The following is a 21,280-nucleotide window of genomic DNA, read 5'->3' as shown; positions in this document are numbered from 1 at the left end:
ATGCACCCTCCTTTATCATTATTCAGTCTTTAACGTGTCTCAGCTGGAGAACCCGGAGAGAACCCACTCATACACGGGTAGAAAACTCCACACAGAAAGGCCACTGTTCAAACCTCTTGTGAGCCAGAGCTCAAACCTGCAAACTTCTTGCTGTGAGGCCGCAGTACTAACCACTACACCACCGTGCTGCACAGTCATTTTGATTCTTAATTAAAACCTTCACATGCTTTTGCTTCATGTGCACGCAGCTACCATTGTGCCATTTTTTACAGGAAACAGTGATGTCTGGATAATGTGAATCAGAGAACAGGCTCTTTAACCACATCTGTCCCATAACAAACCAGAGGGAAGAATCATTCTACCATCCACAGAGAAATGAAAAGTCTCGAACATTAAAACATCTCTTCAAAACAAATACCAGGAAAAAACACAATATCTAACATGTGGAATGTCAAACAGACTGAAGAATGAGCTATCCTTTAGGTATAAACAGTCCCAAAGTTCAGGCTAATAGAAAAACAATTTCTGACTCTGCACAGTCCTGAATGGAGGGAAAATGGCAAGCAAACAGCACCTGCAGGCTGCTTAATGAACACAAGAGGGAATAGAAAGATAGTAGGTGATTTCCTTTGAGACACAGCAATGCAGGTCATCAGACAGAAAGCAATCGAGTGATAAGAGTCTATATGCCGCCTTTCCACTGTAATTTCCTGCTCTGGCCAACGGATCTAATGAGAAATACTGTTTACCAAGACAGACTATTTTGAGCAGCTGGGGTATTTATTATTCCTTCATTTTCACACTGTCAAACAGAAATGGGGCCACAACTATCAAGTCTGTCCACAGAGACATAAAAACAATCTGAACACACACACACACACACATGGGTGTTATTTGCAAGTAAAAAGGGACAAAATCCAGTCTGTTGCTCAAACGCTGATCTGAAAGTCATTTGCCGCTAAGGTTCAGCAGTCTCATGTTGCCCTTAAACCACCATCAGATGTTTTAGTACAAGATTCTTCTTGTTGTTTCTGTCTCTGCTTTTTCAGAGGCTCATAAACAAAAAGGACATTTTGTACTTTAAAGAATATGTCTCATTTGTCAGACCCACTGAGACGTCAAGGTATATGCAGATTTTACAAACTGTAGACTGAATATGTTCAAATCTTGACAATGTTTTCAGCTTCTCTGCTCAGTAGTTGATTTGCAACAACTAAAATCTCTCAGATGATTTTTCTCTGTAAACTGTTCTTGTTTAGAAAAAACAGGTAGAAAAAACACGAAAAACAAATTGTTTCAACTGTGAAACACAACAGTGTTCACACATCACACTAAAGTCATTAGAAAAATACTATTTTTCTCATGTGGCATTGTAATCCAAAGGACTCCTGAGGTTGTTGACTGCATGATCAGAACAAAGTAAATGTTTGAAAAACTAGATAATTGGAATTTCGAGGGAAGAGCCTGGAAAACTGTCTTTTGATCTGCCTTGCAGGCATTAAGTGTAAAAAGTCTTATTTAAAAAAAAAAAAAAAAAAGACCACATGTTGGCATAACCAGACGATTGAATTATGAATCTGAGCTGAGATTTTAGTGGGAATTTACAGAAAGCTGAAGACAACAAGCAGAGTTTCACCAACAAGCAGGTTATCAAATGAGCTGCAAATTTGAGGGAAATAAGAACCTTTTGATTTTCCATCTTGCAGAAAGAAGAACAGTCCTAAAAAATGTGCCATTAAATATAAAAACTATAGAGATTTTCTTTTCCAGCAAATGTATTAAAATAACAAGGCAAGATTCATTAGAAAAAAATACATTTTTGTTCTCTTTAAACAAATTACAATATACAAATTAATAAATTAAAAACTCATGGATAGACTGCCGCTGACAATATTTATATAAGTACAAACATGTTGGTCTTCAAGTAAAATTATTCAGCTAGTTAATACCTGTAGAAATTAATGAAATCTATCTCTGTTACTGGTCATCTGCATCTTCTCTGGTTGGCGTCTCTGGTTCACATGAAGCGGTTCTTGTGAACCCATGACAATGTCTACTGATATGGGAAATGAAAAGCGTTCCATCATCTGAGCAATCTTCTCGTGAGGAACACCATGTTTGTTCCGCCTGGAGGGGAAAATAGTAGCGTGGTCACTCAAGACTGTACATTTTATTTTAATCTTTTCAATTTTGCACTTCAATTAAAAAAAAAAAAAATAAAAAAAATCAAGATGTCATACTTCTCCAACTCATGAGGATCAAATTTCCAGTGTGTGTCTGGTTCACAAAAGTCCACTTTGTATCCTCTCTCCAAGGCCTGTTAAATTCATTTAAATTTCTTTAATGATATATAAAATAACCTAGAAATATTTTATCCAAAAAGCCAAAAACAATTGATTTACACAAACCATTTTGACATATGGCTTCATTTCCCAAGCTTGTAGGTTTGTGTTATCAATGATAACCGGTGAGCATCCATCATGTAGGGCATCTTTAGCTGACAAACGTAGATGGAAAAGAAGTTAGGCCACAATAGTTCTTTTTCAACATATTAACCAAACATATTAAAACACCTTTAAAGTAAATATATCACAAATAAAGACTGCTGAAATAAAAAAAACTTTTTTTTCTCCAAAGGGATGCACCAATACCACGACTTTTCAGTGTACAATAAATGACTGATATGAGTATGTGATGATATCCTTTTGTCCCGATTCAATTTGATTCCAAATTTTTGGGTGCTGATTTGATTTAAATTGCAATTGTCATGATTCTTCAATACTGCAAATTTTTGTAGACTAAAATCACAAAAAAAATGTACAAAACTTTGTTTGCTTGTCATTTTCCTTAATTTCAGTTAGAAAAAAAACCCACAGTAACCAGACCTTCATTCTGCTGCTATACTGCCCAAGAGGACAAGGAAAAAGATCAATAATCACAATAAAAATTACAAAATGTTTTATAATGGATTTTTTATTTTATTTTAAAAAAATAATTTTTTTTAAACAAAAAGGTTGATTTTCTTAACAAAAAAATAAATAAAAAAAATAAAATTGTGAAGCAAAAAAATCCAGATATTTGATTGGATTTCCCACCACTAATCAGTACCATCAAATCATATTACAATTCACTGGTCAAGAGTGGACCTGATTGTCAGATGCCATGACCGAGTGCTTTATTGTGTGATATATCAGATGGCTCATCCTGTGGCCATTCTCTAAATGTAAGGCTAGAAAACAGCCAGAATCTTCATAAATAAGAAGGATAAAGTGTTCTTTGGTGTATTTGATTCATTTGGCACCATCATGACCAAAATAGTTTTTTTCCAAGAAAATAATGTTAAATCACTCTATTTTGATTCTTTGTGCACGTTGCAATGAACTGCCATTTATATAAAGTGACAATATTGATTAATCTTTATTAGGGATTAATTGTGGAATTTAATGCTGCAATTTCAATGTAAAATCATACAATCATGATAAACCTATTTTGTTTTTTGCTATGTATCACTGGAGCAGTAAGAGCACTAACAGAAAAATACCTCTGCTCTGGTTCCATTCATGTGCTGCTCCAAGAAGACCTGGGTCATAGCGGTAGCCACCTTTGTGGGCAAAATAGTCATCTGTGCTCAGAATGACCCCACTAGGACCAGTGGAGAGCAGCTCCCTGTGATGTTATACACAGGGTGAAACAATGTGAGACGGAAATATGTTTAAATGGACAAAACAATGGTAAAAAGATTAAGCAGAGACGTACCTAGCTAGTGTTGTTTTCCCAGATCCTGGTAATCCTCTCATCAATATCAGCACAGAAGCTGAGTGGTAAGTGTGAGGACCATCATGTGGTTGGTGGTGATGCTGTTGCTCCCATGGTTTACTTTCTTCATCAAAGTTCTTTGGCCTGTTATAAAATTCATCATAGCAAGACCATTGTTGTTTTCCATCTCTAGACCACCCAACGTTATCTGAGTTTGCGTCATAGTTGCAACCATGGCCATCCCTGCCAAAATCTTGTGGAGAATTTCCATAAAAATCCTGGGAGGGGCTTTTATAGAAATCCATGCCCTGCGAAGGGCACGGATATGGAGGTAGGACACTAAAGGATGCAGAAAAATTGGACTCATTTTGATACTGGTTTGCCATTCCCGAATTGTTCACAGGAAAATGGTCATGTTGCTGTGGTGGAAAAGCAGACTGGTGTGATTGGGGAGGGAAAGGTGGTCTGTGAAATCTTGGATGGCTGGGTCTGTTCTCTGGATGAGGATAATGACTCTGGCTTTGGTTAAAAACAGGCCTGTCACAATTTACCTCTGGTCTGTGTCTATTTAGGTGGTATGGTTCATTTTGATGCCAATGAGGCCAGGACTTATGCATTTGTCTGCTATGTTTCTGGTATCCATCTGTTTCTTCAGTGATTCCTTCTGCAATGATGCTCTCTGCAGGCATAATCACAGCCTGTCTGCTGGTAGATGTTTCAGGAAGTTTAAGTGGTTGAGGATCTTGTTTCCCTGGGTTATTATTAGCTCCATTTGGTGTACTGAGCTCCTCAATCTCTTTGTAAAACTCACTCAAAGAGTCCTTGAAATCAGGCTTTGCTGTTGGCACCTCTGGAGGAAAAGCGGGTCCAATGAAAGCTGTGCTGGTAAATCCCACCTCTTTTAGCACTCGGTCCCTCACACATGGGTCTGGACTGCTACGGTCATTGCTCAAACACTTGGGACTCTTGTTAGTACTGCCATCTCCGTACTTTTCACCAACGCAAGACTTTCCTGTTACCTCGGCGCTCACGAGTGATGATTCAGGATGAGACATCTGCATCGCAACAAATTAACAGCAAAACCATTACAAAAAAGTGTTATTTTAATGACAAGTTTCTGGTAGCTACCATTTCTGTAAACTTTGTAAAGATATATTAATAATAATTAATCTAGTAAGGTAACTGTTGGTGTGAAAATGAGCTAAAAACGAAACCAAAGTCAACAACAACTCATGATCAAAGCTGTGGTGATATCACTGACATTTAAACTAATAAACTACTTACACATAATAAATGTACTCAGGATACCTACCGTTTGTAGCATTCAGTGTGGGAAAGTAAGAGAGAAAAATAGTATAAACTAAATAATCGGCGCAAATTTTCAACATTTTACCGGATGCATTGTTTACGGAAATGACGCAATTCTTCTTCTTCTTGGGGTCTTGATTGAGGACACGGGTCCCAACAGCGCCCCCATCAAGACGGAGATGTGAGACACGAAAGATCATCAGTTTTAACCACAAAACAGTAAAAGAATAAAGTTAAATGTGATCCAGAACAAAAAGGTTATTCCAACATAGTATTCTGAATTTTTCTATTTTGTAATATATTTCTACATGTAATCTTGCAAATCTGTCTGGATGAAGGCTTGACTATTGAATAACATGATTTAACATAAAATTAATGTAGTTTGCCATCTACAGTACCTCAATGTTTACCTCCTTTTAAAACATTTTGTGCTGAAATTAGTACGTGCCTTTTTTATCATTACCAACAAAATTTGTTACAATTCAAAAATTTAATAGAACTAAACTGAAACAAAGGCACAAAAAGTATTTATTAATAAATGTAAAACTACTATATTTACAATAGCATACTTTTAACTTTTTGAGTGTTTTTTTTTTTTTTTCAATTATAACTAGTCTATTTATCTACAAGTCTTACATAGTATGGTGCACATTCCAAAGATTCACTTTCAAACATGAACACAAACAGAATTTCAGTGCCCAGACAGACCACCAGTTTAAAAACCTTCAGCAAACTTTTCTTCTGTCACTTCCTGTCTCTCATGTAAAGCAGCATTAAGTCTGCTTTCCCTTGTAAAATAAAAACAAACAAAACATAAAAACTTAAAATGTGTATACAAAAACAGTGAATACAGCTTACAGTATTGAAAGGGAGAAAGTTTTGTCTCAAACAAGTCAAGTAAAGAGAACTGTTGAAGTAATGACATTTTTCTGTGCAACGTTTTTTAACAGCTTTAATAAGTTCAGTGACAAGACAAAAACAAACAAAAAAAAAAACAAACAAATTTTCAAGTGTTTATCTGTACTTTTTCCACTTATTTTCACTGTTATTTTTTTGTTTCTTTTTAAAGGTGGGTCTTGTTGCCAAAATACAGTCTTATGCACTTATATCAAATCCCCACCGTGAAGTGCCTGAGTATCAATCATGGCCAGTTCCTCATCATTCACCCACTGATCCTCTACTAGTGAGTCAGCTGGCTTTTTAATAGGAGTTTTTGCAGTTTTTAAAGTGCTTGGTGTCCCAGACCTTCGAGGGGGATTGAATGTCTTATTTACACATGGAGAAGCCAATGAGCCCAGAAGGGAGAGGGGTGGTGGAGACGGGATACGAGACAGGTAATCCAGAGCTCTTCTTCTTTTCAATTTTATAGGGTCTTTTTCTGTTGAAGATGCTCCTGCAGGAGGGTTCTTGTTGACAGGTGTGAAGGATCCAAGGTTTTTGACTGGTTTCTGATGTGTCACCTGAACAACAGATTTAGGTTATTAATCAGATCTAAGTATGTAGTCCAAACCAGTGCAAACAGATCAAGTTAACACAAAACTCACACTTGTCTTTGAGTCTTGTCTGCCTGTTGTAGCGACTGGGGTTTGTGGTTGTAGAGCGGGAGAGACGACTGAGCTCTGTCCATCAGATTTAACCAGATGTGAGAGCTTCTCCACGGCGTTTTGAAAGAAGTTTTGTTGACACTGAAAACACAACACAAACTATAATGTGATGACATCTGAACATTGAATCTTACTTTCAACAAAATGAATGAATGATGATGAAGAAATAGGTTTAGGATTTCCTTTAACAATCATTAATTACAGATTTGCTCATATGTCACCACACACCTTTACTCTAACAGCCAATCCAATTAACACTTACATGTATGACTTTGATTTGCATTTACTATTTAAAGTATTAAATGAAAACAAAATGTATTGTGATCTCAAAACACTTTTAATATGTACACTTCTTTCCATTAATCTATAACTAAATAAATCAGAATAATGTCTGAATGAGCATCCTGACACTTCTGTAAAATGTCTGAACAAAGGAATCTGACCTCCATACATATTATTGTTACCAAAAATGTGAATATTTTGCATAGTTTCAGTAACAAACAGCTTAAAAAAGTTTGTTCCTATTTGACCTTTTCAGAAAAACATTTTAAATTATAAATACTATGCGAGTCTACCCTCCATTGCAACACCTTAGCATTTCGTCATGGTGCTTGAACCAATGAGAAAACATGAAAATGTTCTTGACTGCATCTCGACAGGAGCTGCAGATGCTTTCCTCCCACGAGAACAGCACAGAGGTTGTGGAGGGGACAATAATCCCACAGGGACTGGAGTTGAAAACAAGAGTGATCACTGATGAAAGTACATATAAGCCTCTGGAAGTAAGCCGCCAATAAGGATCTTTTATTACACCTCTGGCTCCGTCAGAAAAATGGAATTTTCTCTTCTGATTAAATATAATTTTATTGATTGGTATAATACTGACATATTAAAAATTGATTAAAATATTGTTTTTCTCCATGTAGGAAAATAAGATTACTCAGTTCTGTTATTGGCATGGTAATCAGAGGATGTTTGTTCAGCTCCGATGATTAAATTTATGCAAAGTGACTTTACTGCAACAACTTAACGGATGCCTGTGTTTTAACAGACTGATCTACACTGGCAAAAGCTTTGCAATTTAATCTCCTACAGATCCATGTCTACATCTGTTAAACACAACTTTAAAAATAAAAGATAAGCACACTGGTTGACAAAAGTGAGTAACGAACAATTCTTTAAATTTGTTTGCAGTTTTTGTACCTGAACCAAGGTTTTGAGATGGCTCAGGGATTCCTGGAGATGGACTTCTTTGGGGTTTGTAGAGAAGACAGTCAGATCTCCAGCATACACAACAGGAGTGGGGTGCATGGACTGGCCTCTGAGCTGCAGGTTGCTCAGAGCCAACAGGACACACTGTTTTACCATGTCCTCCAGGCCAGCCTGAGACAAGCTGCTGAAGCAGCGTACTTTTACAAAGTTCAGTTTCTCATCAGCCAGATAAAATGCAGGAGAAGAGCCTGTGTCCAAAAACACAAATTGTCATTCAGTAAGCTGTGTAAAAGAACACAAATCGAGACTAAACTGAACTCCACTCACCCTGTCCATCTATGACACTGATCACATATCCGCTGAGATCAACCTCTCCACACAGAGGCTGGAATTCTGTATTCTGAAGATTCACAAAATCTGTGGAGACTCTTGGCTGAAAACGCGCCGACAACCATTCCTGTGAAGCCTAAGTGATAAATCAGAAGTGTTTCCATGATTTAAAATGTGCTGAACATAATTTTCTTTTAGCATACTATGTGTACTGATGACAGTGTATCCTTTCTGTACCTGCACATCCTGAAACTGTGTTTTCTTGGTCCCGGTGAGCTGAATGGCGTCAATGCTGCTGCGTTTCTTTCCATCTGAAGTGATGAGGTTATAAACTTTGTATCGACTGCCTTCCTTCAATAAAGACTGAAGATCTGAGGAAGGTCGCCAAAGGTTCAGCTGATAAACTACAAGGATAACGAAAAAAAAACCATCATCACACATGTTAAAACGATAAACATGATGAAAAAGAGTAAAAAAAAAAAAATAAAAAAAAAGAGAAAAGAGAAGACTCACCAGAGCTGGGCTGGGCCAAAGAGTCAGCAATGCTGATTCTCCATACAGGTGCCACATCTCTTTTGGGACAGTTCATTTCATTGTCTTCTGCTTCTACAGCTCGACGAAATCGATCCTGCAGCTCAGCGTGTCTCTTCTCAATCAATGAACGCCTGTAGTTATTCAAAGTCTCCAACTGCTGTTCACTTAAATGAGCCTAGGGCACAAAAATGAGCAAGGTCAGGTGCTAAACACATGAATGAGAGAAATAAAATCTATCTGTAAGTTTTATATCACCTCGAGGTACCCTGGGTCGTCTCCAACTGCTTCATAAAGTTCCTCTCCATCTTGCAAACTCCTAATATTCTGAAGACAGACCTGCTTTCTTCGCTGTGGCTTGCCACTTCCTGGAGATGACTTGTGTTAAAACTAACAGAATTTCAGTTTCTAGTTAATAAGTGAAGATGGCGACTTACTTTTCTCTTCCTTTTCAAATTCAGCTTGAATCTTGGCGAATAACATCTCCATGGCCTTATGCTTGTGGTTGTTGTACTGCCTTGCTTCCTTCTCCTCGGCTCGAGTAGACCGGAAAACAACGCTTCCATCTGGTTTCCTCTCCATCCACTGGGAAACATCAAAACAGCATAAATGGATCATGTGAACCAGAAACACATGCTCATGAAGAAACTGTCAGCTTGTGCACCATTGGCTTTTTTTGCACTTTATGTTGTTCTGCTACACACCAAACTGTCCCAACAAACTTGAACATTAAAGCAAGATTAAATGCACCTGTATGGGGTAGCTCCTCAGGATGACAATATCAACACATCCTACTGGTCCTCCATTACTATACAAACTGGAAAGCGGAAGCAGGAATGGCCGTGGATCTCTGTAAAACCCCAGCTTAGCATTCCATCTTGCACGTCGGCAGCTATTAGCACAAATCTAAACATAAACACAAAGACACTTGTTATGTGACTGTTTTATAGTCAAAATCAGCTTAAAGGTTCTATGTTTAAATACCTTTAACATGAGAGATTCAGGCGCCTCCAGAGGGGAGCAGGCATCTTGTGATCCCACCAACTGAGCCCCATTGATGATCAACTTCCCACCAACAGTCAGCAGACCTTTGTGAAGCATGGCAGTCAAAGGTTCGTCCAGTTGGGCTTTGATGGCATACCAACCATCTGTGAGCCATACAACAGCTGACGGAGTTTCCGCCTGGGCATCAGCCGTTTGAGGAGTCTTGTAGTTGCTACAGTTCTGTTTGTTTGGAGACGGACCTCTGGACACAACCTCACTAACACAAAGAACGATGGTTTTCGCTGCTGTGTCATCCTTTTCCATGATTTTCCGCAGAGCTGGTCTGCGGCTGTGATCCACTTCTACATCATATCTAACACAGAAAATCAGAGTTTTAGAAGACAGGTAAAGTAGCTTTTTTTTTTTTTCCAGTTTTAGATACGTGAAAACCTCCTTGGATTGTACCTATACTTTAGTTGTAGGAGAACCTGCTCAGGGTTGAGACAGAAGCTTCCCATTGTTTCTGGAAAGGATTTTTCCATGGAAGCCTGCTTCCACACAATCCATCTGTAGTGATTGTACACCCAGGCCTCACTGATCAGCTTTGGATCCACACCTGGAGTGTCACATAATGCTCTGTGGAAGAGAAATTCAGGACACTGAGTTTGAAGTCATTTGTCACCTTTGATAATTCAAACATCATGATTAGCTTAGCATCAATTTCATTTCACTAATACCTGTAGAATTCTTCTTTTCCAACAGTCCAATCACTGCTGGGGATCAACCACCCCCCATCAGCGAGCTGAACCCCACCTCTGTCTGTTATTATTTCCTCTCTGATAAACTGCAGCAAACTGAAGCGAAAAGACTCAGCAGTCTCGCTGCGGACCTCAGGAACGTGCCTCTGGACTCCGTATTCGTAAAGCTGGAAGAAAGGAAGTCAAGATGTGAAATGTTTAGATGACAGGTTTTATTTGAGAAAAAAGTAAAGAACTATATTGCATGATAAGAAATGGTTGTAACCCCTGTGACAGTTCTGGCCTTGCCTGTTGTAAGGAGCATCTTGCTGGAGGCTTTCCACCCGCTGCAACTTTTAAAGGAATCCTCATCACTCCTGATGTTTTTGTTAGAAACAAGCTTCCTGGTAAAGGCCGAATGATCTGCCGCTTTTTTTTCCTTATCCTCATGTCTTGCATATCCCTTGCAAGCTCAACGTTTTGAAGATTCTGATGCATGTCTGTCAACACCACATAATTTCTTTATTTGCCAGTTTCAAGCACAACATTTGAGGTCTTTTAAATGTAAAACTGTTTATAGTACCTTGGATTGTAGAAAAGGCCCCATCTGCATGTACCTCTTCACCAGAACTGGCTGACGGACCGTCAACAACACTATTCACTGTACTGTTGTTTGTAGCGTCATCTGTGGTGCTTTGGAGTTGTTTCGAAGGTGGCACATGAGTGTTGCTGTTAGATTCCAATATCTGCTGACATTTATCCTCCTCCTCCTCTTCTTCTTCTTCTTGCTGAAAGGAGCTTTCTTGTGGAACAGACCTTTTCTTTTTGAATGGTGGAATAAACAGAGGTGTGTTTGCATTTTCTTTGACCACTGGAATCCTTTGAGTTATTGACTTTGTATTTTTGATGAATGGAGGGACAAATGCTGGCATCTTGGAAAGTCCTGATCTGCTGCCTCCTGTGGCAGAGCCTTCAGGATGTGTTGTCTTTTGGAATTTCATGTCCACATAGATTTTTTCATCTCTACAGAAAAAAAACCATTATATTAGGCTTAAAAAAAATTCATCATCTCTTTGAAATCATGACGACTTGCCTGCTTGGCTTTGTGATGTTTGGCTGAAGAGAGGCACTGTATTTGAAAACTCCCCTGTCCTTCATCAAACCTAAAAGAAGAGAAACATTTCAATGCATATGACCAAATATGTACTTCTAAAATAATCCATCACAGTGCAAGTCATTTACCATTTGGGCAACTTTTTACAGGATGGAGAGCAGAAACCTTTGGGCCTTCAACGGTCCTGTCAAATTCTTCCAGTAGTTGTCTTTTCAGTGGAGGCTGATCTGCATTAAACAGACAGAAAACATTTTTGTATTTAACAGACAAATGTTTTAATAGTGCCACAGTAAAATGTCTTAAATGTTCTAGTATTGTCTTGAGATTTAAAAATGATGTGCAATACAAAAATGATTATTTTGCAATAAACAAAGTTATAATAGTTACACAACACTTTCAGCAATAGTATTAAAGCTATTTGTCCAACTTGAAAGCAATGATTTCAGTAGTGGGAAAACCTGTGACCACCTATCAGAAACAGATTCTTTATTCATTTTTTTCCTCATTTATCAATAACTTACCGGTCAGATCTGCGTCGGCCATTACTCTTTTCCTTGTTGTATTTTCCTCCTTTGAAGATTTGGTGCCGACTTTTGGATCATTTTGCACCGTTTCATTTTCTGAAGTCATTGCCAGACTTTTGCCAGCAACACCTTCATCTTCCAGCAAAGCTTTTGTGCAATCCAACGCCTCCTGAGCAAGAAACCTCTGCTGAGTCTCTGTGCAGCCAGCGAGGTTTAGTGACTGCAGGTTTAGATCTGATGACTCAACTTCAGATCTCTCTGTTACATCACAGTCCAGCACAAGTGACTTTACAAGACCAGGGATGACATGTAGGTGGGCTGCCCCTAATGGGGTAATCTGGGCTTTTGGATGCTTAAACACATTTGTAAGAATCTTGTCATTTAAAATACTAGAATCTTGCACAGGTAAGCTTTCCACTGTTTTGCTCACATGTTTAATCTCTTGTAAAGATGGGAATGCTTTAACTTCAGATGAGGCCTCTTTCTTCACAGGAATTTCCTCATTCCTGGCTGGAACATCACTGCTTGAGGTTTTTCTCACATCTTTGACTTTTAATAGATCTAGCTTATGCAAGTCATGTTGAGTTGCTGCATTTGAGTCTGAATAATGAAACTTCCCATCAGCACTTGCCCTCAAAAGATTTGGTTTCAACAGACTTTCCTCTGACACATGGACTGTGTGTATCCTCTCTGTATCATACTGAGGATCTTCATGTTTGTCACTTCTTCCTGTGTCTGAACCAGACAGCCAATCTCCGTGCAAACTGATGTCACTGAACAGAGCTTTTGCTTTCTGTAAAGCCTCAGATGAAAACTCAACAGGTTTACCACTGGCTGCAAAAAATCCACTACTCTTAAGGAATGAACCCGTCATTGTGTTCCTGACTTGTGGCAATGGAACACCTATTTCCTTCTCAGCCCCGTCATATTCATTTAACATGGTCTTTGCTCTCTTCAGGGTTTCAGATGAAACAGCAACAGCTTTGCCACTGGCTGTCTGAAACCCACCGCTCTGCTGTGGCGAAGCGTCTTCTTTCCGTTTCACCCGTCTGGTCGTGTCCATGTTGCTTCTGTTTCCAGGCTCTTCCGAAGCAGCCGCTTCTTGTGCTGCGTCTGCTGGAGCGGAACCATCAAATTCCTGGAAAAAGTGTTTAGCTTTCAACAGACTCTTCTGTGACACGTGGACTTTTGCTCCCCCTGCAGTTGTGAAACCGAAATGTCTTTTCTCTGCAGCAACTCCAGTCTTGCCACTTTCCCTTGTGTGTGGAACATCAGGGATCCCTGCCCTGAAACTGATGTCACTAAAGAGAGATTTTGCCTTCTGAAGCCCCTCAGATGAAATAGCTACAGGCGTTCCACTGGCAGAATGAAATCCACCACCCCCGAATGGCACAGCAGTGACCTTGGATTGTAAAAGTGCTGCACTCATTTTATCCTCATCTTTCCCGTCGCTTGTCTGAAATCCACTCGTCTCTGATGGCGACACAATTTCTTTCTGTTTTTCTAGTTTGCTTGTATTTCCACGATCTTCAGAAATGATCACATCCATCCTTTGATTAGGATTAAGCTGTGCGAGATGCTTCTCGTCGCGGTCCCCCTTGCTCAAAGGCACTTCAGCTTTCTCATCTCCTGCCAGCATTGTGCTGCCACCATCCTCATCACATCCTTTAAAGAAAGTTCCTGCCTCTTGCATTTCTTTGGTTAAAACCAAATCATCCATTTCTTTAAAAAGATGTTTTGCTTTTAAAAGATTCTTCTGTGAGACGTAGACTGCTGCTCCACTTGCAGTTTTGAAACCACAATCCGTGTTCTTCGTGCCGTCTTGAGCATCTTCATACGTCTTGACAGTCATCCTTGTGTCTGAAACAGCTGGGATGCCTGCACTGAAACTCAGGTCACTGAAGAGCGCCTTAGCCTTCTTTAAGGCCTCAGATGAAAATGACACAGGTTTACCACTGGCTGCAGAAAACCCACAAAGTGGACCAGCAACCTGGACTTTGGAATGTGGTGATAAAACACTGATTTTACCTTCAAGTTCTTCACACTCCCAGAAAAGGGTTTCTGATTTTTCTAAAGCTGCCTCTGAAATGGTAACTTCTTTCGTACCGGCCGTCTGAAATCCGCTGTTCTTTAGTGGTAAAACCTGAGCAGGTAGCTGCCCTGTTTTAGATGTTTTTTCTTTTTCATAATGTTCTCTGTTAATGTCCATACAAGTTTCATCCAGCAGACGTTTAGCTTTTTTCATTGCATCAGCAGAAACAGGGACTTTCTTCCCACCTGCAGTACAAAACCCATCCCCAGCGCTGCATCCATCAACAACAGATGAATCGATATTCTTTGATGTTGTGTGCCGCGGGGAAGCAAATGGATTTCTATGGAGAGAAGCTGCGTTTCTCAAAGCCAGAGCACGACTAGAGCTTATTTCAGCTTTATCCAAACATGGCTCTTTTGTCTGCAGTCCAACATGTTCGGCATTTGCAAACTTCTTGAATCGTTTGGCTTCTTCCTCAGAAATGTTGCTCTGCAGGTTTTTTAATTTTGAAACGGTTTTCTTAGAAAGAACATGTGCCGCAACGTGTTGTATGCCCTTTTTAAGCGAGGCGCCGTCGTCGCATCCCGTTACATCACAGTCTTTGAAAAACGCATCAGCCTGCTGCATGGATGTAGCTGAAATGGAGATCTGCTTGCCACTAGCCATGTGGAAACCAGTCTGACAAGTGGTTGTGTCAGTTTTATTTCTGAAAACTTTGGTATCATTATCTCCAAAACTGTTGACTTGTTTATTGGAACAGACAGGTTGTATGTCTTGAATATTCACCCCAACATGATGGTCATCTTTGAGGGGAGATTTCACATCCGTCATGCAGATGTTAGAATCCATTTTGCACTTTTTTTCCATTTCAGTTTCACTGTTTTGCTTTGTTGGGGATTTCTCTGTTGGACTCTCCTCCAAATCTGCAAACAAAGCTCGAGCTTTGTTCAGACACTTTTTGGAAACTCTCAAAACATTTTCTCCTGCGGTCTTAAATGCAACATCAAACATCAAAGTACTGTTTTTCTCTAATTTGGTAGTTTCACTAGCTTTACTGTGCTCAGTTTTGTGAAGATCGTTTGGACATCTCTCATCTTCAGCAATGTGTTCCGAGTTGGAAAGTAGCAAGGAATTTTGTCTTTTTAACGCACTTGATGAGGACACATTTGTTGACTGACTCGCTGTGTTTGATACTCCAATACTTCCCTGATCATTTACAGCCAGGACCATTTTGTCAGGCATCATTTTTACCATCTGATCTTCAGCATTAGAGTTAAAGCTCGCATCAAAATCAATACCTGCAAAAAAGTCAGAGTCAACTTTTTTGTCCGCTTTTAGCGGCGCTTTGTCTCCATCTTGACAATGTTCTTCCGGTTGTAGACATTTGAACTGTGTAAATTCAAACTGGGTGTCTGCTTCCTCTAAGAGACAGCACAGTTCGGTCACATCAGCCTTTTGTGAAGCTGTTAATTGAGGACTCGATGTTTTTCTAAAAGATGGCAGCTTCTCTGTATCTGAAGTTGTACCTTTAACTGATCCATTATTCGTCCAGTTTTTATGTTTCGTGGCACGGTCACATTTGGTGGACTGATCACAAAAAGTCTTTTCACCTTCAGTCTCTTCAAAGAGATGCTTGGCTCTCTCCAGGTTGGCTGAGGAAATGTGTATGCCTTTGTTTGAAGCAGTTCTGAATCCTGATGAATAGTCAGAGCGAAGAGAAAGAGTTACGTTCTCTGGGAAACTTGTATGAATCTGACCATTAGGAGAACGGCAGATATTATAAACAGCTCCCTCTGTACCGCTGGTTTGCTTTGTTGACGCACTCTCTGTGTGTGACTCACTCTTTTCTCCAAGGTCCTGTGTTTGCTTTTTATTCAGTCTCTGCCCACTCATCAATGTAGGTTGTTCTCCTGCATCCAAATGCATCTCCTGATTTTCTCTCTTCATAGATGAGGAAGGAGTCGTCACGTGGCCATCAGCTTTAAAAGCAGACCAGTCTCGAGTCTGTCCAGTGTTTACTGAGCAAGCCAAACCATAGGATGGTGTAGCCATAAGGGTAGTGTTTGAAACAGCAGACTGGAATCCGCTGTCTCTTAAGGTGTGTTTACAGGTAGAAGCATTTTGATTACTAGTAGAAGTTTTTCCAGTACTGAAACCATCATAGTAATTGCGAAGGTCTGCTTGCCTTGTGTTTTGCTTCGCTTGTTTCACAGCTGAGAGACAGGCAGATGGAGAGAAGTCCTGTTGAATATCCTGCGCTGCTTTAATCTGGTCACCAGAGTCTGACATTTGACTGAAGTCTTGTGCAAAATCTCTACAAAGCTGCGACATATCAAGATCCTGGACTTTGACCTCTGGAGACTGGAGGAGATTTTCTCCATGAAATTTTAGTTGCTTTTTCACTGCACTCTTCCCAGTACTGCAGCAATCTGCTTCATTTGGGGCTTTCTCCAACCGCTCAACAGTCACGTCTTGTCCTAAGGAAAGAACACAGTTTTAAAACTTACATAACTTTTGTCATTATTGAAATGACCTCATTTGCCACTTCAGGAAGAAAATATGATCATATTTATACACCTAAGAGGTATGAGGCATGTCTTACCAGATTCTGGCATCCTTGATGATGGGTTCATCTTCTGAGAATGAGGCTCTTCTCCTGGGACTTGTGGCTTCAAAGCTTCAACGGTGTAAATAAATGTTCTCTTTTTCCGAATAAATCCAGATTCGGTGACTTTTGCAAACGGTCTGGCAATCTGCAGAGAGTCAGCGTCACCTTGCAGCTTTTCTGCTAAGATTTTTTCTTCCGCAGTACAGGGTGGGACTTCAGATAAATTCAGTGGAGACCACTGGCTGATTAGAGTATCTTCAGTTTTAACCAGTGAAGGAGGACTGAGTTTTCCTGGTTCCACAACAAGTGTTCCCGTTTCCATGGATACGATGCTCTGTGTTGTTGACAGGTCTTTAGAGCTGCTGTTGTTTTCTTCTGTCAGAAAGATTTGCTTTCGTTTGATTCGTTCAGGTTTTACTTTTCTCAGAGCTGAGCTACTGTTTGCAAAAAACACAGATGGCACATTTTCATCTCCAAATGCTTCTGTTCTCTGAAGTTCTCCATCTTCATGAGCAACTGGATCTTTCTGCCAAATTCCTTCGCTCTGGTCGAATGAAAATTGACGGCTTGCATTGGCTTCACAATTAGCAGCACCTATAAATAACAGAACCGTCAGAATGATGCATACTCCTACCATCTTTATTCCATTACCTACGCTATTTACGTTTCAGGTTTTCTGAAAAAAAGTTAGTACCTTGGAAAACAGCAGGCATGTCCCTGTTTTGGGCCTCTGCAGCTGTGGATCCTTTTGAAAGTGAAGGGAAAAGTTCCCGCACAAACTAATAAAGTAAAAGAGAAAAAACAAACATTTTAGAAAGTCTGAAATATCAGACTATGTATACATAAGCTTTGCAATCTACACATATTAATGTTTTATTTATTGTATTGGATTATTTAAAAAAGATAAAGATTTTCTTTATTTTCATTTTGTTCAGATATTACAAACTATGATGGAAAATGACTGAATAGCCAGTAGTCAGTAGGGTAGAATACTTACGATGACATTTCTCTCTGCAGTGCCACTCACTGGACAAGGACTCTCATCAGCCTTAGCTGTAACGTTGACAAAATGCACTTTTTTTCAGCAAAAAACATGTTCAAAACAGCTACAATATTAAAGTTGTTAAGTTACTCACATAAAATGAGGGTGGACGGCACAGCTGGTGGTGTATTAAAGGAACTGGTCCATGAAATGTCAGGATTAATCTGTGCACCAAGACTTTCAGAAATCTGCTTGGCATAGCTGACCTGCACCATTGACAAAATTATAAGAAAAAAGAAGGAACTCTGTTTGTATTCATTACTCCTCATTCACATAATGGTACAGCTGAGAGAAAGATAATATCGGTAAGGAATTCAATATACTTACTGGGGATTGCTTTGGGGTATCGAGTAAATCTGTACAAAATGTAAAAGCAAAGAAATTAAACAGATATTATACATTGATCTGATATGAAAAAAACCCCATAAAATATGTCAGATTTAATTTACCAAAGCTATTATCATTCTGAAACTGAACGCTTCCACGTTTCGCACCTGGGACCCTGAAAAGACCAGTCAGACATTAAAAAACCAGCAAAAATACAACATAAGTAGGAAAACTGGTGTGGAAAAAAAAAGTCTATTTTATCGCTGCCAATGACAGTATAGGAAAATATTTTTGTTATGAAGTAAAAACAACCAACCTTTTTTCCAATTAAACCTACAATTAGCATTTGTTTCCTTTCTGCTTTGATTTAAACAGCTAACTATAATGAATAATAGTCTGTTGATTGAAACAATCATAAATATTTTTTTATACTGCATATACAAGACCTGATTATAGGTTGGATGTTTTACTTACCCCACTTTAGAATCAGGAAACAAAGAAGGGCTTTGAGTTACCATCCATGGTAATGTTCCTTTTTCTAAGAAGAAAAACAGGAAAATTGTTTACCTGTAACCTCAAGCAGGTCAAGTAGGTTATAACAGTTCCTGACAATTAAATATAAATAAGTGTCATATTTTAGGTAGTTGTTTTTACAATGTCTTTCATTTTTAAGTAACCATTTAGACACAAACATGTTATCAGACAATAATTACCTTGTGGCGCTGTGAACGACTGCTCATCCTCAGTTTCAGGAGACTGAATTTGACTGCGCCTGAACACTTTGGGTGTTGAAAATAGCTGACTGTCTACTGCGGCTTTGTTTAAAGGTGTTTTAAAATGTCCCTCTTGATTCGCACACAGGTCATCTTGATCAATGACATTTTTTTCACTAACTGGTGCTTGTGCTGTTAATATCTCAAACCAGTTTGGGTCCACTGGTCCCAGCTCTAAAATGATAAATCACAAAAAAGATTTTAAGAACTATTAACACTTAATAAACATAACATTAAATAAATAGATGAGTAGTACGAACAAAAATGCATCAAACATTTTTTAAAAGCTAAGTTTATAAATTGTGCAAGTACATTTTCATTTGTATGAAGACAATAACACAAACATTTACACAATTTACTGCAGGTACACAATGTTCACTGAATCAACTAGGTTTTTAGTTTGCTTTTTTTACATCTTGGTTCAAGTTCAAGTTTATTTATATAGCACATTTCTACAGCAGCAGCTGCCCAAAGTGCTGAGCAGTAAAGCAACAAACAACAACCCTGTGCAATTTAAAATTAAACACTGCACATTAAAAAATAAATAAATCTGGACACAAAACAAAAATCTAAAATAAAAGTAAAAAATTCAAATACACAAAAAAAAAAAAAAAAAAAAAAGAGCTCAAGTATGACCAAATGCCAGCGCAAAGAAGTGGGTAGACACAGACTTAAAATCAGAGACAGACTGAGCAGCTCTGATGTGAAGGGGAAGGCTATTCCATATCTTAGGAGCAGCAACAGAAAAGGCTCTATCACCCCTGGATTTTAATCTGCCCAATGTGTCCTGATCACACACACACACACACACACACACACACACACACACACACACACACACAAAACGTTTTACCTTGATAAGCTCATATTTCTTACCTTTCCAGATTTCATCTTTGAATATGTCGTACATGTTTTCTGATGGTAAATCCATTCCATGCAACTGGAGGAAAGTCTAAAGTTTGTCATATGACATACCTGAGAAGACCAGAAAAAACAGAAAGCCAGTTTGGAACTCAGGTGTGCATCCCAGTCTGAATGGTGAGCAGCATCCCAGTCTGATCCCACTACCCACTCTGATCCCACTCTTACCACACATCTAACGTAACAAATACAACAGCTATCAAATACACAAGTGACATGGTGGTTTTGGTTAAACTTTGTCTTGCAAACGTAACCTACTTTGGCTGGATGCAAAAAGTCGACAGTGGTAACTTAAAGTCTGCTAATCATGACCTAAAAGCAACCACTTTATGAAAGTATATTTAGCTTTTCAGACTCAAACTTACCATGACGAGGTTCGTCAGAGTTTTCTTTCATGATGCCATAAAACTTTAAACAACACGTTGACAGTAAACCATATTAACAAGCAGACAAAAAAACTAGTTCAGTTTTGTTGCTAGCTGATATGTGCATGCAGGAAAACACAAATCTCGCGCGCCGTATATCCGGAAGTCACCTCGGCTTCAAAATAACAGACACGTCGAAACATAGATCTGAGCAACATAGATCTGTCATAAAAGAGTTGCGAGTTGGAGTGTAAACATGTACCGGGACACGAATAACAGTGCTTCAACTTACATTTTCTAGATCATTGATAGTTTATCGTTAATTCACTGGAAATTGCTGGTTTAATCGACTTTTGTCAATTTTATATATATTTGTGTATTGTAAAGAAGACGTGTTTAATTTTACACTGAAAGTAATTAAGCCTTCCTTTTCATCTCTTTTCTTTTCTGATCTGACAAAAAGATCACCAGATCACCTTAAATAATCAATCACTGTTGAGTTTATTTCGAGGTGATCCAATCTAGCACTATAGCTCTGTGAAGCACTTAGAACGCTCCTTTTCTGTCAGCAGGGCGGCACGAATTAAAGGGGTTACTAGCGGTGGAAAGAGTTTTCCGGTTTGGCTGTGCTTCGTAGAGCAAAAGTGGTAGTAAAATGATAGAAAAAAAATCTGACAAAGATATTTAATTAGTTCTATTTTTTTTTTTTTTTTTTTTACCTTTGCTGTTTAAAGCAGCTGAACAAAATTATATCGTCAAACGTTATTTGAGGAATCGTTTGACTGTGCACTTAGTCATTGCGCTTAAAATGCCACAGGGTAGTGTTATTTATCAAGTTGGAACATTGTCTAAATTTATCTGCAAACCCACATGGTTTAAAGGAGACATTTGATGATCATCTGATGTGGGTGTGGGGCGGGGAGGTTGGTGGGAACCCCTCCCGTGCCGCTCGCCACCTGGGCGCCTGGGTCATAAATGGAGCGGACTCACTTCACGTTCACGTCCTGGCGCTGGGAACTGAAGTAGAGAATAATTATCAAAATACAACACAAATATCAAAATGAACCACAAGGTTTTAAAAAAGTTTTATTGTTATGTAAGTGTACAGAACA

General features: G+C 39.0%; 2 protein-coding genes across 2 annotated transcripts; both read right to left on the bottom strand.

Moving 5' to 3' along the window:
* Window positions 1–1,360: 1,360 nt before the first annotated feature.
* Window positions 1,361–4,817, bottom strand: n4bp2l2 (NEDD4 binding protein 2-like 2; the record flags this gene model as incomplete). The annotated part of the gene is made up of 6 exons (XM_079246042.1): window positions 1,361–1,401; window positions 1,982–2,127; window positions 2,241–2,317; window positions 2,409–2,497; window positions 3,542–3,666; window positions 3,757–4,817. The coding sequence occupies 6 exons, from the start codon at window positions 4,815–4,817 to the stop codon at window positions 1,361–1,363; spliced, it is 1,539 nt and encodes a 512-aa protein (XP_079102168.1).
* Window positions 4,818–6,167: 1,350 nt separating this feature from the next.
* Window positions 6,168–19,813, bottom strand: brca2 (BRCA2 DNA repair associated; the record flags this gene model as incomplete). Its single annotated transcript, XM_079246041.1, has 26 exons — window positions 6,168–6,524; window positions 6,609–6,749; window positions 7,872–8,128; window positions 8,208–8,346; window positions 8,448–8,614; window positions 8,724–8,919; window positions 9,000–9,109; window positions 9,179–9,326; window positions 9,492–9,647; window positions 9,726–10,098; window positions 10,191–10,361; window positions 10,463–10,650; window positions 10,772–10,962; window positions 11,046–11,485; window positions 11,556–11,625; window positions 11,705–11,803; window positions 12,098–16,609; window positions 16,735–17,334; window positions 17,435–17,519; window positions 17,738–17,793; window positions 17,877–17,988; window positions 18,110–18,138; window positions 18,232–18,284; window positions 18,584–18,647; window positions 18,823–19,056; window positions 19,759–19,813. 26 exons carry the CDS (start codon window positions 19,811–19,813, stop codon window positions 6,168–6,170), a joined length of 9,003 nt encoding a protein of 3,000 aa, XP_079102167.1.
* Between the last annotated feature and the right edge of the window lie 1,467 nt (window positions 19,814–21,280).

Source organism: Telmatherina bonti (genome assembly GCF_933228915.1).
Source record: "Telmatherina bonti genome assembly, chromosome: 9".
NCBI classification, from domain to species: domain Eukaryota; kingdom Metazoa; phylum Chordata; class Actinopteri; order Atheriniformes; family Telmatherinidae; genus Telmatherina; species Telmatherina bonti.
Note: the sequence above shows the minus strand (reverse complement) of the source record. Positions and strands in the feature narration are given on the sequence as shown.